The following is a 17321-nucleotide window of genomic DNA, read 5'->3' as shown; positions in this document are numbered from 1 at the left end:
TAATTTAAGATCAAGCCTTGTCACAGCACTACCAAAAAAAAGAACTAATCCCAAGCAGGATAGAGTCAAGGAAAACTACACATCTGAACACATCACAATAACAGCTGAAAAGCAAAGCCAAAGAAAAAATCTCAAAAGCAGCCTAAAGGGGGAGAAAGACACACTAACTTCAAAAGAGCAACAATAAGACTGACACAGCTGATTTCTCCACAGAAGCAAAGGAAGCCAGAGGCAATGAAATGATCCCTTCAAAGCACTGCAAGAAATTAACTTGACAACCTACAACTGTATACCTGGTAAAACTATCCTTCAAAAACAAAGGCAAAGTTAAAGACATTTTTGAAAAAAATAATAATAATTAAAATAAACTCTCAAAATGGTTTTCTCCTCACTAAGTAGCATTGCTGCCTACCTAGTCACACAAGTCAGAAATCTAAAGTCACCTTTGAGTCCTATTGTTCCTGCACCTCTAACCTCCTCCAAGCTGTCAGTATGTCCATTTGATTCCCCACAATACATTTCATCATTAGTAAAGCAATGCAAATTAAAGCAATATGCCATTTCTTACTCATGAGATAGGCGAACATTTAAAAGTCCTAAAAATAGCAAGTGTTGATTAGATGCTAAGAATGCTGGGAAGTAAGAACACTACTCACAAGCTCCTAATGAGAAAACAATCTGTCAATTATCTAGAACTGAAAGCATGTCTACAACCAAGGATTGCATTCTAGAGATATACTCTAGATAAACTTACACATTTGTGAGAGAAGACAAGCCTAAGGAGCTCACCTCAGCATTGTTTGTAATACCACCAATGTAAAATCAACATATAAAAGTTCAACACAGGACAAGACAGATAAAATGTAACAGCAGCTAAAAAAAATAAACAAGGTCTATATATAATAACATGGATACTCCTGAATGCAAGCTGCAAAAATTACATGCAGTATGATACCAGTTTCATAATTTTTTTAAACAAACCAAAAAGAGACCTATATATTGTTTATGGACACACACACATACACATCTGTTATACAAGAATTATACCAGAGGACCCCACATCAAATTGATAATGGTTGCCTCTCAGAAATATAAAAGGAAGAAGAGAAATAGGACTAGGAATTGCTAGACAAAAGTGACTTCAACTTTATTCAATATTTATTAACAAGCATTTACTGAAGGTCTGCTATGCACTAAGCAATGTTCTAGGTCTTGGGGACATAGCTGTGGATAAAAACAGAAAAAATTCTTGCTTTCACTGAACTTACATTCTAAGAGAGAAAAGACTGACAATAAATACACAATAGACAAGGGGTGATAAGGGCTAAGAAGAAAAATAAAGCCGGGAAAGAGGGACAATGGGGTGCTACCTTAGGCTAGTCAAGGAAGACCTCCATGTTAAGAAGACATTTGATCAGAAACTTGGATGAAACATGGAAGCACCACATGCAGGTGTCTAAGGGGAAACCACTGCAGGGGCAGCAAGTGCAAAGGCACCGAGGCAGTGGTGTGCTTAACAAGTTCAGAGAGCGGCAAAGAGACCAGTGAGTGCGGCCAGAGTGGAATGGGGAGATGTCAAAGAACAGGGGACTAGAGCAGGGGTCAAGGACAGCCCCCAAGGTAAGAATGGTTTTTTCTATTTTTAAAGAGTTTTAAAAAAATAAAATAAAGGATTTGTAACAGAAACTGTATGTGGCTCACAAAGCCTAAAATATTTACTATCTGTCCCTTTTACAGAGTTTGCAGCCCCCTGGACTAGCTCATGTGGGCCATGGTAAGGCCTGTGGTCAGGATTCTGAATTAGACGAGAGTAATGACATGACCTATGCGTTAAAGGGATCACTCTGGCTGCCATGTAAACACAGATGACAGCAGGGAGAACCACCATAAGGCTGAGGCAAAAGAAGTGAAAGGCAGCACCAACATTTTGGCCTGAGTAATAAGAAGAATGATGCTGCCAGATACCAAGATGGAGAGACTTATCTGTAATGCTTTAATTATTCTATTTTTTTAAAAAATAGAAAGACCTCAAACAATGAGACAGAACATTAACAGCTGTTATATTAATTCTGAATAACGGGAACACAAGTGTTTGTTTCACTATTTTTTGTACTTTTCTGTATATTTTTGTGTAGATTCATTTTATACGAGGGTACTTCAAAAAGTCCATAGAAAAACAAAATTAAAAAATAATACAAATCTTTCCATGAACTTTTTGAAGTTCCCTCATATATATATCCTCTCCTCTACTTTTATCACTATGACCCAAATCCACCACGCCCCCATACGTCTCACCTGAACCACTGCAGCAACTTCCTCCTCGGTGTCCCCAAGTCCTCCCTTCCCCTCCTCCAATGCATTCTCCACTCGGGAGCTGAGAATTTTCTTCTTAAAAAGGCAGATGGACAATGGTTAAGAATATGGGCTCTGGAACCAGAATGCCTGACTTTAAATTGCAAGTCCACCACCTAATAGCTGTGGAGCAAATTTCTTAGCCTCCCTACGTCTCCATTTTCCTATCTGTAAATGGTGACAATATTGCAAAGAGTAAATAAATTAAGAAATGTAAAGCACACAGGAAAGCCTGCCACAGAGAGCTTTATAAATATTAGCTAAAATTATTGAAACATAAATCAAATGTTATTCTCCTGTTTAAAATCTTTCAGTGGCTCCAAGTACTTAAAATAAAATCTGAATTCTTTATGTAGTGAAACTCCCTGGTAATGGCCCTAGCCTATCTCTCCCCCTTCTCTCTCTGTTCAAGCCCACAAAGCTGCTTTCACTTCTCTAGACATAATCAGCTCGAGCCAGCTCAGTGTCTTCCCTCTGCCTGGTCCACTAATCGTATAGGTTGAACCTGAAAGAGCATTTCCTCAAAGGCTTTCCCTGGCCACATGGCCATTTCCTATATCTCAACCACCCCATGCCCCACCCCAGTCACCCTCCTTCTCTCCCTCAACCTCCTGCTGATTTCTGTTACTGAATTTAGCATAATTTGCAATTATTTTATATACCTGTTTACCTTTTTTTGGTCGTCTCCCTATTTAAACATAAGCTCCATGAACGCAGGAAATTCGTCTGCCTTAATCACCACTACAGGCCTTGTGCCCATTATAGCACCTGGCATTTGGTAGGGACGCTATCAATATTTGAATAAATAAGTGACTATAAAAGAATATGCTCTAAGTGTAATCTAAAAGAATCTATCCTGTTCACTTTTTAAACATTCAAAAGTACAGTAGCAAACATATCAAAACATCACATTGTACCCCATACGCATATACAATTATTATTAATCAATTAAAAATACAATTTTTTTAAAGTACAGTGGTTAACTTCCTAAGAACAGACTGAAAAACAGGTAACATTTTATAACTTTACATTTAATATATTGTGTTATTTTTTAATATATAAAAATTCCTTTAAAAAGGGTTTTTTCTTACCAACACAATATTTTTCTACAAAACTGTTTTCCAATTTTAGGAAAAAGGAAGGTAGACTTGTTTAAACTTTTTTATATTTCAAAAAATAAAAAGGCATACAGTGAAAAGTTTCCTTTCTACCTATATTCCCCATCCCCTTAGTTCCCACCAACCTCCCCAAACAGGTAATCATTGTTATTAGTTCCTTATTTAAACCTTCCAGAGAATTTTCATGAATATACAAGCACTTCCATTAAATAAATAAATAAATAAATAACACAATGCACATTTTCCTATACTTTGCTTTTGTAACTCAACATATTTTGGAGATCTTTCCGTATCAATTCATAAAGAGCTTCCCTGTTCCTTTCTGCAACTTCATTCACCGTCTGAGTATATTATGATTTATTTGACAAGACTCCTACTGCTGGACACTCAAACAAGGCAGTGAATAATCTTGTACCTATGTTATCTCATACATGTACAAATACATCTGCAAGTTAAATTCCTAGAACCGGTATTACTGGGTCAAAGAATTTATACATTTATAATTTTAAACGCTACTGCCCAACACTCCTGTATCTATCAGGGTCCACCCAGAGAAACAGCCATCCCTTCAAGGATCTGAATCAGAGGGAATTTAATAAGTAAGGATTTGGTTAGACGAGTGACGGAAAAACTGAGAAGTCAAACAGAAAATGGTAAGACAATTCTGACATTAGCAAGAGCGAAAAGCTGCTACCACCTCTCAAGTGGAAGGTGAATGGGTTGAGATTACTTCCAAAGCTCAGGGGCTGGGTCCAAGGGGCGAGAGCTGGAGCCAAAAGGAGACAAGACTGCCAGAGACACTGAGGCAGAATGAGGGGAGGAAAAAACAACCAGCCTGCCTCCAATGCCTCTTGCTTCCTGCCATCCAATCTCCCACCAGTGGCTCCCATTGGCCAAACCCAGCCAGAAGGCAGCTGATCGGGCCTGGGAAATGTTGCCTGCAGAGATGAGTCGCTCTTCAAGGTAAGGGCAAGAAATTAATCTGAGCCAACAGGACACAGGCTGGTGCTGCCTCCATGACAGCTGTGACTAATTTACACTCCTACCAGCAGGCCTTGCCAACAGACTGTTTTCAAACTTGGGTGTTATCACCTGTCTGACAAGTGAAAGATAGACTCTCAATTGAGTCTTAATTTATACTTATTTTATCACGAGTGAGGCTCAGCATCTTTTCACGTGAAGCACAGTCCTAACCCTCTTCTACATTGATGGGAATGAGGGATGGGAAAACCAGTTAAAGTTTATTCATCTCATCTGACATGGAAGGTCCATTCAAGAACATCAGACACATTCCCAAACTGAGCACTGAGCTGATGGCAATGAGCCAAACTGGCCAGTCACCTTCCGGGTAGAGACACATCTCAAGAACTATTCAAGAAAAATTGAAAGGCAACAAAGCCCCAAAGGAATTAAAATACCTTAACTACACTCTGCACACTTTATAAGGAACAACATGTTCTTGTAATCTTGTACCCGCCACTTGCTCCTCCTTGTAACTCCTTTCCAGCCACTCATGCCACCATCCTCTCACCTTATCTTGCATTACAAGAACAAATACTACTACCCTTGACAAAAAGTTAAATTATAAAAACAGCAAATAAGAATCAATTTTAATGTCTTTTAACGACCAACCCATTAACAAAAAAGATCTTTTAAATTATCTTTGGCTTTTGCCAAATTACTACTTCATAACTACTGTTTGAATAGATTATTTACCCTATTTTTTACTTTTTAATTCAAAGTTCTGTACTATATCCCCAAAATACTCCAGGGTTCAATACCTGTACTGGCCAGCCACCAAAAAAAAAAAAAAAAAAGTAAAATTAAAAATATATACATACACATACAAACACAAACTCCCCAAAATGTTATGCTTCAGCTGGCAACTGAAACTGTTCCCTTTCAAAGGGCTGACTTTATTTTTAAAACCATGAATTTTAAAGCAAAGCATTTTTTAAAAAATCTAAATGATATTAATAACTGTAAAGAACTGTAAAGAGGTATGTTCACTTCAAAACCTCCAACAATCAAGTTAAATTTAAGAACATCAAGTTTAAACAGTAATCACTATATAATGACTCATATTTCAAAACTTTGAAAGATTTTCAACTGATACAAAAAGAAATACTGATTCTAACTTTGCCAAACATATTTTAAGTGTCTTCCACCATGCAAGGAAGAAAGGTTTTAGTAAACCAAATCAATAAAGGTTCAAAGCTGTTTTCCAGCACCTAGCATGCTGCCTAGCATTTTAGCAGGCAATCAATAAGTATCTGTTCATTGCTGAGTGTTCCAGTGAAGTGAATTAAATGATACATTTAATAAGGCGAATTAAATGATACATTTGCATGCCTTTTATAAACTGGGTTTTTTCCCCCAAATTTGAAAGTAATACACGCTTATTCCCCAAAACATAAAAACTACGAAAATAAAACATCCATAATGTCACCAGTTCTTACATTGTTTAGACCACGATGTATAAAAATGTTTATTTTTAATGGTTGAAAAATGTTTCATCCAATAAACTTCCCATAATTTCCCTATCACTGGGCATTGCTTTTTCCTATTTTTTACTATTATAAATAGTGTAATGCACACTTTCATGCAGGAGATATTTTTTGAATTTCAAGGTTGTTTTCCTGTGATATATTCCCAGAAAAGATATTAATAGCCCAAATATAGTTTTAAGACTTTTGATACTTAATATCATCCTTTGTTGTAGAACTCAAGATCTACAAATTGCTGGAGCACATGGGCTTCCTTTTTTCCTCTCCATACCTGCTTTTACCTTCAAGTATCCTATATTTCTAAGAGTCCAAAGCACCTTCCAAACTAAATCACCAAGCCAGGTAGCTACCTTAACTCTAATGTCAAATGTTTAAATATTACAGTTGTTTTTCTTTATTTTCTAACAAGGGAAAACTGCTATGCCAAATTGTGATAGGCAGAAAGCATGGCACCCACAGCAAATAAATCCATTACTTAGGCTCTAGTGTCTCCAGACGAACAGCCTGGCTGTAGGAGGGTTTGCAACTGGGCTCCTTTTTTCCACAGCACTCGCTTTCATAAACAACACACCCACTCTGTGCCACAGTGCTACCCCTAGCTTTAACTATGAGAACTGAACTTGCCAAATGCCATGACTAGTGCCAACTTCCCACCATCCCAGTGAGATCGCTTCTTTCAGCAAAAACACTTCCCTCTGAGCAGCACTTGAATTCTAGAAGGCACCTTGATTAACCACTTCATTCTGAAGCATTCAATACTGCTGATTCTCACAGGCAGCTGCTCTAGCAGCCTATAATTAACATTTTTCTAAGTGCTTCCTTATTCCTTATGGTGTTCTGACGATTCGGTCTGTCAGCAAAAAGATCTTTAGCAAAAGTATAGACAACCTCAACTTCGGGTGTTCCTGTAAAAATAAGGGTATTAACCGTTTGCTTTCCAAATAAATGACCCACTCCATACAGAGGCACGTTATTCTGTTTGTTTTTAAAACCTAATTTACAGCATGACACGACAGTATTCTTTATTTCACTAAGTAATTTACAACAAACACGACTCTTCCAGCAAGAGGAAACTGACCGGCAGACACAGACAACCTGGGCCACGCCGGGCACGGACACGACCCACTTCGGAAAGGTGTCCTCCACACCCGGATCTCTGGTCTCACCTCTGCTGCTGGTTTTAGCTCCTGACTCCCACTCTTGGCTCAAATTACTTTTTTTGCTTACTCTGTAACGTTTGCTATTTCATAAAATGCGTACCCAGATCTGGAACTCTAGCTGCCCCCTCCTCGTTTCAGCAATTCCAACAACCACTTCTGACCTAAAACCAAGAAAACTGTCGTGGTTTCCAACCTTTTCCCTTACCCTACCCTCCTGTACCCCGAAGGAGCCCCAAGTCAAAACTTTCCCCTCCCCATTTCCCAGCGGCTCACCTGCTTCAGACCACCTGAGCAAAGCAGCTAGAAGGGGTCGTCCGAAACGGCTGGGTTCAGGAGGGCGTGGACGCCCTTGGCGACCAAATGAAGGAAAGGTCGCCCCACAAGGTCCCCCGCCCCAGAGGAGTGACTCCCGAGCCCCTGCCCGAGCCTCCAGGGCGACCCCGGCACGCGGCGGCCCCGGCCTCTCACCGGGATCCTTGCTCGGGCTGCGCGGCGACCCCGGCCCGCCCCCCTCCCTAGGGTCCCAGGAGTCCCCGCCTCTGGTCCCGGCCCCGCCCGCCTCGGACCTCCTGCAGTCGGCACCGGCGCTGTCCCGGACCCCATCTCCTCAGAGAGACCCGGCTCCGGACCCCGGCCCTGCCGCCCGCCCGCAACCCCTGATGCCAGGCCGCCAGCGGGCCAGCCACACCTCCGACACTCACCGCCGCCGCCGCCCTCGCCGCCGCCGTCTTCATCCATCTTAAGGCCACTCCCGCAGCCCGCGAGCCCGGGGCCGGAGGGAGAGGGCCCGTGGGCAGGGGGCGCAGCCGGACGGAGCGCGCGGACAACCGACCACCTCCACAGCGTGCGGCCCGGGTCGCGGCCGGGCCTCCTCCGGCCGGGCGGGACCTCGCCACTCGGTGCGCCGTCACGTGACCTAGACTCCGCCCTCCCGGCGCGGTGGGCGGGGCCTGAGGCCGCGCGGCCCCGCCCGCTCGGGCGGTGTCTGCGGCCCTGGGAGGCTACGACCGGGATCTTGGGGCACAGGCCAACCGCGCTCGGCTCGAGACCTCCCCGCCGCTCTCCTTCCAGCGGCCTGGAGACGGATGTGGGTCTGGGTCACAGGAACGCCCCACTCTGCAAAACCCAGTGGCCAGGGATCCAACTCGCACGTGCGGAAAAGACCCAGAAACGAACGCACTCAGAAGTCAGGCCTCCTCCTTCGGCCCCAAGACATGTCAGAATAATTCCAGCCTTTCAGCTTTCTGATGTATAATGGAGTCTCTCCTCATTTCCTGGCGATGAGTGCATTTTTAAATTAACAAAGTGCAAGGCTTATAAATGACTGTTGTCATGAGGTTGGGACCGAATCCCAGCTCAGCACACCTGGGGTCCAGCTCTCAGAGAGCATTGTAGGGTTGGCCTGTCTGGCGTCAGATGCCCTTGGAGTTTAGCTCCAGTCTCCCTTGGAGAGCTGCCAGCTGCCCTGGATTTATGATGCAGAAAGCTCTGAATTCAATTTCCCGTGGGCACAGCCAGGTTCCTAAGCACAGGCCTCCTGGGCGGAAGGCCTTGGCTTACCCCTGTTCCAAATTTATGGATTAGGTTTCTCATTCCCCATATCTCGCTTCCAGTAAATACTGAAGCATTGAATGTGTCCCCCCACCCTCACCCCCCGCAAGCCTTTCTGCTTGAACTAAATTGCATTAAAGAAAAACAAACATTGTAATGGAGGAGATAGTTCATCTGTAATATAATTTTCCGGCAACTGTTTTATATTTACAAATTTCCAATTGAATCCAAGGATCCTTCCGCTGTCATCTATCAAGGCGGACAATTTTCACCATTCTGTGATAGATTGTGGGATGATTCCAAAGAGCTCAATCTCTTAATAACCCCAATAATTAAATACCTGGTATTCCGGTACTTCCAGAGTCACGGGGGACACTTCTGGGTGCAGATATTGGGCAGCTTGTGTGACAGAGATGTAACAGAAAAGGACTCTGGGAGTCAGAAGATATAGATTCAAGTCCCAACCCACAAACTTGGTTTCCTGATCTTATTCCTGTCAGCTTTGTTATTTTGGAGATAACAGCTTAGTGAGAAAAATGAGAGAATACTTTGAACTCGATAATGTGATATGTGGAGCTTTGAACTCAAAGATGCTATCAATTATAAATGCTTTTCAATGTCAATTTCTAATTCTTTAGGTTTCTTAGAGTATGATCCATAGGTGCTTCTCTCAGAGTCTGAAAGTGAAAATTGCTTCTCTGGGTCTCTAACTAATCTAATTTTCATCAGAACAAAGCACAACCCAGTTATTTGTAAGCAGAATATTATATTACCCCCACAGTTTAGCCTGGGCCCTCATTTCAATAAAGTCTACAAAAATGTTGGGGGGGGCCGGCCCATGGCTCACTTGGGAGACTGTGGTGCTGATAACACCAAGGCCACAGGTTCGGATCCCTATGTAGGGATGGCCGGTTGGCTCACTTGGGAGAGTGTGGTGCTGATAACACCAAGGCCACAGGTTCGGATCCCTATATAGGGATGGCCGGTTGGCTCACTTGGGAGAGCGTGGTGCTGACAGCACCAAGTCAAGGGTTAAGATCCCCTTACTGGTCATCTAAAAAAAAAAAAATGTTGGGGGAATAAAGACTTAGGGCAACATTTGTATGCTTTAAAGAGGAAGTTGGAAGACTTCAAAACCTTCACAGCTTAAAGGAATTAATATCTATGGAAAAATTAGATTTTTTTAAAAGAGGTGCTTCCTGGTAGCTTTCAAATCCTACCAAGATAGCAGTTATCTAATCTGCTTACACGCATGTTGCCCCCACATATAGGAACATTAAGTATCCTAGTTACCCACTGAGATAGGCACTCACTTTATGTCTAGCTTATGCGTGGTTTGCTTGGATGTTGAAAGTCTTATAAATGAATTTGTAAGGAAAACAGTTCATGCAACAAACATTGCTCCGAGATACCAAGTATTAAACCCAGTTATTATATTATTGCAGCCATTTGGTCAGACTGTAAATATTTAGGCACCTCTTGTATTCCAGGCACTGTCCTAGGTGCTGGGAATACAGTGATGAAAAAAACAGATTCAATCTCTCTCTTCATGGCCTAGAAGGAATACAGCCATTAGGCAAATAATTACACGAATAATTATTTAATTGTAATTTTGATGTCCTACCCTATTTATGGACTTTCTCTCAGTGTTTTCTGTTTCATGTGTATTGGCTTTGCAGCCTTAAAACTTCCTTCAGGACGGAGACTGTAGTCTGTATTTATTCCTTCTCCACTATCCATGCAGGGTGTGGCCATGTCAAATAAAGGGGGAAGACAACAGTATTTGTTACTGCTGCTGGACAAACAGGGCCATCAAAAGTGGGACACATTCTGAAAATATGTTGAAACCCATTTATCAGCCTTTTGGCCATTTTGCAGAAATGGTTTAAGAAATCAAGAATGTGCACATTCCGGAAAAGTCAGAGGACTTCTCTTTTGTACATTTATCTCCATCTTCCAAGTGGAAGTCTATGAAATTGGACAGAAATGTCTTCTCCCAGCACTAAGTGTCACAGGAGCCAAAACCCTGACAAAGCCAGTTTCTTTATGCTTGGCCAAAAAAAGGCAGGCTGCCTCCAGACCCTGCACAGAGCAATTCCCATCTGCTCTGATAACAGTTAAGAAATGCAGACACAGTAGTGACCATCAGCAGATGGGGACCTCGACTAATCTGTTACATCTGCTCAGGGGTCTGGTCCAGTCTGGGGAAGGCATACACTGCAGCCAGCTCAGTGTCAGCTCACAGTCACAAAAGGAAAGTAATGTTTTCTGAAATCTAATTTCATCTAGGAAAGAAAACATCTCGTTGGAATGGAGATGATTTTGTGCAGATTAACAGGCTCCACTCTGCTCAGGCAAACAACAGGGGTCCAAGTGTCAAGTCACATCCTCATTAATTTTTCAAAAGCCCAGACATCCCATCCTTCACAATGCTGTCTTTCTTTCCAGATATTCAATGAGGTCCACCTTGTTCTTGTTTTCCTCCCCTCTGCAATCCACACAGTTGACATCAGTTCCCTGGCCTCACATTACCAAGGGCAGTTTAATTCCTTTCAGACTGATTAGTAACTTGCAAGAACAAAGGTGGTCAGATTTCTCTTTTGTGGTAAACTTGGCAAAGATAATTTAACCAACATTTTGAGCTATTTGCCTTTGGAAGAAAGGCATTATATCCACTCAAGGCAGCATCAATATTAAATTATTATATCCAAGGTGTCTTCTACCATAATAAAAAACTGTGTTATTTTTATCTAGTTCTTCATTTTTATAGTATGTCCCTGACCTACTAAAAACAGCAAAAAAATTAATTTAAAAAATTAAGTTGGTCAGAAAAAAAGAAGTTGGTCAGAGTCTGCAGCGTGCAGCTTAAAATCATCAAGAGAAGCCATCCTGGGATGCAGAGTGTATTATGCGACAGGCAATTAAAAAGAAAAAGGGTGAAAAAGACAAACAGAAGGACATAGAACATCTGTTGCCATCATGGTCCTCTGAATAGAAAGTATGCTCCAGCAACCAAGTGACAGAACACCGGTCATAGAGCACTGTGACCCAGAGGGCCTAATTATGCCCAAGCAAATGTGATTCTGCAATTTGACTTGTAGGACAGCAAAAGGCAGCCATGAGTTCTGGTTGTTACACCCAGTAATGACGAGTAATGGTCACTGGCTCCCACTCATGTGGCATCACAAGGTGCCACATCTGTAACCTGGATGACTGAGGCTCTAAAGTCAGACAGCCCAGGCACTTCTGTTTCTTGGCTGTGTGACTTCAAGCAAGTTGCTTCACCTGTGTCCTAGTTTCTGTGAAATTTCTGTGAAATGGGATCAACAAGAACCCTGGCCCATTCGGTTACTGTGTGAACTAGATGCTATCAAATAGGACATGGAAAATGTGTGGCATACAGTAAGCACCCAATGAATGCTTGTCACTGTTATGCACAGAAGTAGAAAGTTTCCCCACCCTCTTATTCACAAGCCAGATGAAATCTGTCAGCCAAGCCAGGAGGCAAAGCTGAATTTCAGTGAGGGCTACCCATTTTCACTGCCTCCTTCTCATGGCTTCTTTCCCTCCAAGCCTGCATTCTAGAACGCACCCCTACCATGCTCCATGCCCTCTGCTTATGAAGTGTCACACACTTCATACCTCACCAGTCCACTAAAGAACTGGGTTCAGGTCACACATGTGCATTTCCATACAGGAATCAGGGGACTCTGTGCCTCCTCCTTGGATATTGGTTTATTTATTCAACAACCTGGTTCTTAGCATCTCCACCACACAGGTCCTGGGGATTCAACAGGAGCCCACTGTCAATGGCTTTTAATGATGGACATGTCAGACCTTGGCGCCCAGAGTCACTGTGAGGGCCCTGGAAACCTCCAACCACACCCCTGGCAAGGCTGCTCTTCTTAGGAAAAAAAAGAGGGGCAGAGGTCTGATGTGCACACCCCGCACAGATACTTGTCCATCAATCATGGATTAATCATGTAAATTAAATTTTTAGAGTTCTGCTTTTGTTTTTTTAAACTAATACATTTTAGCATTTAATAAATGTGATTAAAGTTTATCACTGAGGTTTCACATATTAAGGACTATTAAGGACCCCTACTTCACTGGAATAAAAACATAAAATGATTGTATTTCCTCCAATCAGGGTGCCCAATGATAAATGTTAAATCTCTCTTTCCCCTCGTTTAACAGCATAGTGGGCAGATTCTGGAACTTCCTGATCACTTTCAATGTTAAAAATAATGTAGTTTAGACCGACTTCTGATTCCAGAAAGATAGAGCAGAAGTACTTTTCCCTACTCCTCCCACTAAGTACAACTGAAATCTATGCACATTGTATAGGAAACAAATGTAAGAAGACTCCAAAAAGAGGAGAGAAGAAAGCAGATGGGCCAGAGGGCTCAGGATCCAAGGAACGACCTGGTGGTGAATTCCCTGGGTTTTCTTTCTGCCTCATATATCCTAGACTTGATGCTGCAGAAGCCAGAAATTCAGAAACCCAGAAATACCAACTGGGGCAGACAAAAAACAAAAAAAGCCCCAACAAAAGCCTACTCTCTCCAGCTAAATGATCAGAAAGGGCATCGCATAGCAAGACAGAAAACTTTTAGACAATAACGTTCTGCTCCAGCCAGCCCTACCCCTACCAAAGTCAGCAGAAGGCTGAATGGAGAGCCTGGATCTTCACCTGCCTGGGGTTGAAAGGAGGTGGCTAAAACCAATGTCCCTGCTCCCAGGGTGATGTCAAAGGCCAAGTGGGGAACAGGGACTTTCATTCCATCCAAGCAGTAATGAGGCTCCTCTCCCTCCCCACTGGGGTGATATAAACGAAGCCTAACTGGAGAGTCACAACTTTGACTACCCCCAGCAACTGACAAGGTCACCCACCACCCCTGGCCCGTGGTATCAGCGTAGGCCATGTGGGAGCTGTATTGAAGCACCCCTGCCCCTCCCAGCCACCTTGGTATCAGCAGAGGCCTAGGAAGAACCTGAACTTCCACCCCCACTCAGAAGTAACAAAGTGCCTCTTCCTCCAACCCCAGGATGTCAACAGAGGCCAGGTGTGGAAAACCTGGAGTTCCACTCCCACCTGGTAGTAATGAGGACATGTCCCCCCTTTCTTTGCTGCAGATGACAGGTTATTTACATAAGACCCAGAGTCTTATAACAATACCAAAAGGTCAAGGATTCAATTGAAAATCACTCATCACACCAAAAACCAGAAAAATCTCAGGTTGAATGAGAAAAGACAACCGATAGATGCTAATACCAAGATGGCAGAGACGTTACAATTATCTGCATAAGATTTTAAAGGAGCTGTTAGAAAAACATTTGATGAGCAATTATGAACATGCTGTGACAAATAAAAAAATAGAAAGTCTTGGCAAAGAAGTAGAATACCTCAGCCAAGGAATAGAAGATATAAAGAAGAACCAAATGGAAATTTTAGAACTGAAAACGATAACCAAATTTGTCTTAAAAAAAAATTAATGCATGGTGGGGCCGGCCCGCAGCTCACTTGGGAGAGCGTGGTGCTGATAACACCAAGTCAAGGGTTAAGATCCCCTTACCAAAAGTCATCTTTATAAAAATAAAAAAAAAAATTAATGCATGGGTTCACAGCAGAATGAAAGGAACAGAGGAAACAATCAGTGAACTTGCAAACAGATCAACAGAAATTGTCCAATCTGAGCAACAGAGAGAAAGTAGGCTGTGAAAAAATGAACAGAGCCTCAGGGATTTGTGGGATCATAACAAAAGATCTAACATTCTTGTCACCGGAGTGTTCTGGAAAGAGAAGATAAAGAGGGAAAACTTGGAAAAGTATTTGAAGAAATACTGGCTGAAAACTTCCCAAAGTTGGCAAAAAAAACACAACAACCCATAAGCCTGCAGATACAAGAAGCTGAGTAAACCTCATACAGAATAAATCCAAAAAGGACCACACCAAGACACATCAATAAGAAAACTTTGAAAATAAAAAGAAGGGGGGAGGAAAAATCTTGAATGCACTGAGAGAGAAACAACACTTTATGTTATGTATATTTTACCACAATAAAATTCATTAATTTTTTAAATGGTTTTTTTAAAAGATTAATAAAATTTGGCAAAATTCTAGCAAGATTGGGGGAAAAAAAAGAGAGAAAGAGAGAGAAGACACAAATTACCAGTATCAGGAACAAAACAGTCCCTGCAGACATCGAAAGGATAACAGGGAATACTATGAACAACTCAATGCTCATAAACCTGACAACTTAGATGAAATGAACAAACCCCTCAAAAAGCAAAAGTTATCACCAAGCATCCAAATGAAATACATCATTTGAAGAGCCTATAAAGATTAAGGAAATTAAATCTATAATTTTAAAACTCTCAGAAAAGAAATCTCTAGGCTAAGATAATGTCACTGGAGAAGTCTACCAAATGTGTAAAGAATTAACATCAATGCTGTACAATCTCTTCCAAAAAAAACAAGAGGGAGGAACACTTCCCAGTTCATTTTATTTTTTATTTTTTATTTTTATTTTTTTAAAAAGATGACCGGTAAGGGGATCTTAACCCTTGACTTGGTGTTGTCAGCACCACGCTCAGCCAGTGAGCGAACCGGCCATCCCTATATGCGATCCGAACCCGGGGCCTTGGTGTTATCGGCACCGCACTCTCCCGAGTGAGCCACGGGCCGGCCCATTCCCAGTTCATTTTATAAAGCTAATATTACCCTGATACCAAAACCAAAGAGTACAAAAAAAGAAATTTACAGACAATATTCCTTATGAATATAGACACAAAATTTATTAACAAAATGCTAACATAATTCAGCAATATATAAAAAGAATTTTACACCAAGACCGAGCGAGATTTATTGCAGGGATGCCAGACTGGTTCAGTATTCACAAATCAATTGACATAATCTACCATAGTAACAGGCAAAGAAGAAAAATTACATAATTATATCAATTAATGCAAAAAAAGCATTTGACAAAATTCAACACCTATGCATTATTAAAAACTTGAAGACACCAGGAATAGAGGGGTACTTCCTCAACTTGATTTTTTTTAAAAATCTGCAACAAAACCCACAGCTAACATCATAATTAATGGTGAAAGACTGATGCTTTCCCCCTAAGAATAGAAACAAGGCCAGGATTTCATTCTCACCATTGCCATTCAGTACAGTATCAGAAATTCTAGCCAGCACAATAAAACAAGAAAAGAAATAAAAGGCAAACAGATGAAAAAGTAAAAGTGTCCTTATGTACAGATGAAATGATTGTCTACATAGAAAATCCCAAGGAATCTACAAAAACTTTCCTAGAACTTATGAGTTCAGCAACATCTCAGGATACATGATCAACACATAAAAATCAATTGTATGTCTATCTATTAGCAATGAACACATAGAAACTAAAATTAAAAATACAATGCAATGTACAATCCCTCACACAAAAAAATACTTGAGTGTAAATCTAACAAAATATGTTCAGGATTTGTATGTTGAAAACTGTAAAACTCTGATAAAAGAAATCAGAGAAGATCTAAATAAACGGAGAGACATACTGTGTTCATGGATCGGAAGCTTCAACATAGTAAAGAGTTCTCCCCAAATTGAGATACACCCAGGAATAGCCCCACACGAGTACAGACAACTGCTTTTTGGCAAAGGTGTAAAAGCAATTCAATGAAGGATAGTCTTTTCCACAAATGGGGCTGGAGAAACTGAATATTTATAGGTGACAGAGGAGAGAATCTTTGGGACCTAGGTCTTAGTGAAAAGTGCTTAGACATGACACCAAGCACAGCTCATAAAGGAAAAATATCAATAAACTGAACTTCATCAAAATGGAAAACTTTTGCTCTGTGAAAGGCCCTATTAAAAGGATGGAAAGACAAGTTACAGACAGAAAATATTTGCAAAAATATTTGCAATATTTGCAGGGAGAAATATTTGTTGCATACCTGACAAAGCATTCATTTCTCGAATTTATAAAGAACTCTAAAAACCTAGCAGTAAAAAAACAAAAACACACAAAAAACCACAAAACAGGCAAAAAACATGAACAGACATTTTAGCAAAAAAGGATACAGAGACAAAAAATAAGCACATGAAGAGATGTTCAATATCATCAGCCACTAGGGAAATGTAAATTAAGACCACATATGTGAGACATCACTACAAACCTATAGAACACTTAAATAAAGTTAGTAACAATACCAAATGCTGAAGAGGACAGGAAGAAACTGGATCTCATACAGTGCTGGTGGGAACGCAAAATGATACAGCCACTCTGGAAACAGTTTGGCAGTTTCTCAAAAAACTAAACATACACTTACCGTACAACCCAGTAATCACACTTCTGGACATTTATCACAGAGAAATGAAAACTTATGTCCATACAAAACCAGTCATGAATGCTCACAGCAGTTTATTTGTAATAGCCAAAAACGAGAAACAACCAAAGTGTCCTACTAGGTAAATAGTTCGAGCAAACTAGTACATGCTTACCATGCAATACCACTCAGCAGTAAAAATAGGAATGAACTATTGGTACATGCTACAGCTTGGATGGATCTCAAGAGCATTATGCTGAGTGAAAAAAACCAATCTCAAAAGGTGACATACTGTAGGG

At 41.2% G+C, this 17321-nt stretch overlaps 1 protein-coding gene across 2 annotated transcripts in view; it reads right to left on the bottom strand.

Moving 5' to 3' along the window:
- CYTH3 (cytohesin 3) overlaps positions 1–8006 on the bottom strand; it is a 130757-nt gene extending 122751 nt beyond the window's left edge. For both annotated transcript variants that reach the window (XM_063090400.1, XM_063090401.1), the window contains exon 1: positions 7839–8006. In XM_063090400.1, the coding sequence (XP_062946470.1) occupies positions 7839–7875 (37 nt within the window). In that variant the 5' untranslated portion in view covers positions 7876–8006. The remainder of the gene's footprint in view (positions 1–7838) is intronic.
- Between the last annotated feature and the right edge of the window lie 9315 nt (positions 8007–17321).

Source organism: Cynocephalus volans, chromosome 3 (genome assembly GCF_027409185.1).
Source record: "Cynocephalus volans isolate mCynVol1 chromosome 3, mCynVol1.pri, whole genome shotgun sequence".
In the NCBI taxonomy this organism is placed as follows: domain Eukaryota; kingdom Metazoa; phylum Chordata; class Mammalia; order Dermoptera; family Cynocephalidae; genus Cynocephalus; species Cynocephalus volans.
The sequence above is the reverse complement of the archived record's forward strand: the minus strand, read 5'-3'. Positions and strand labels throughout refer to the sequence as shown.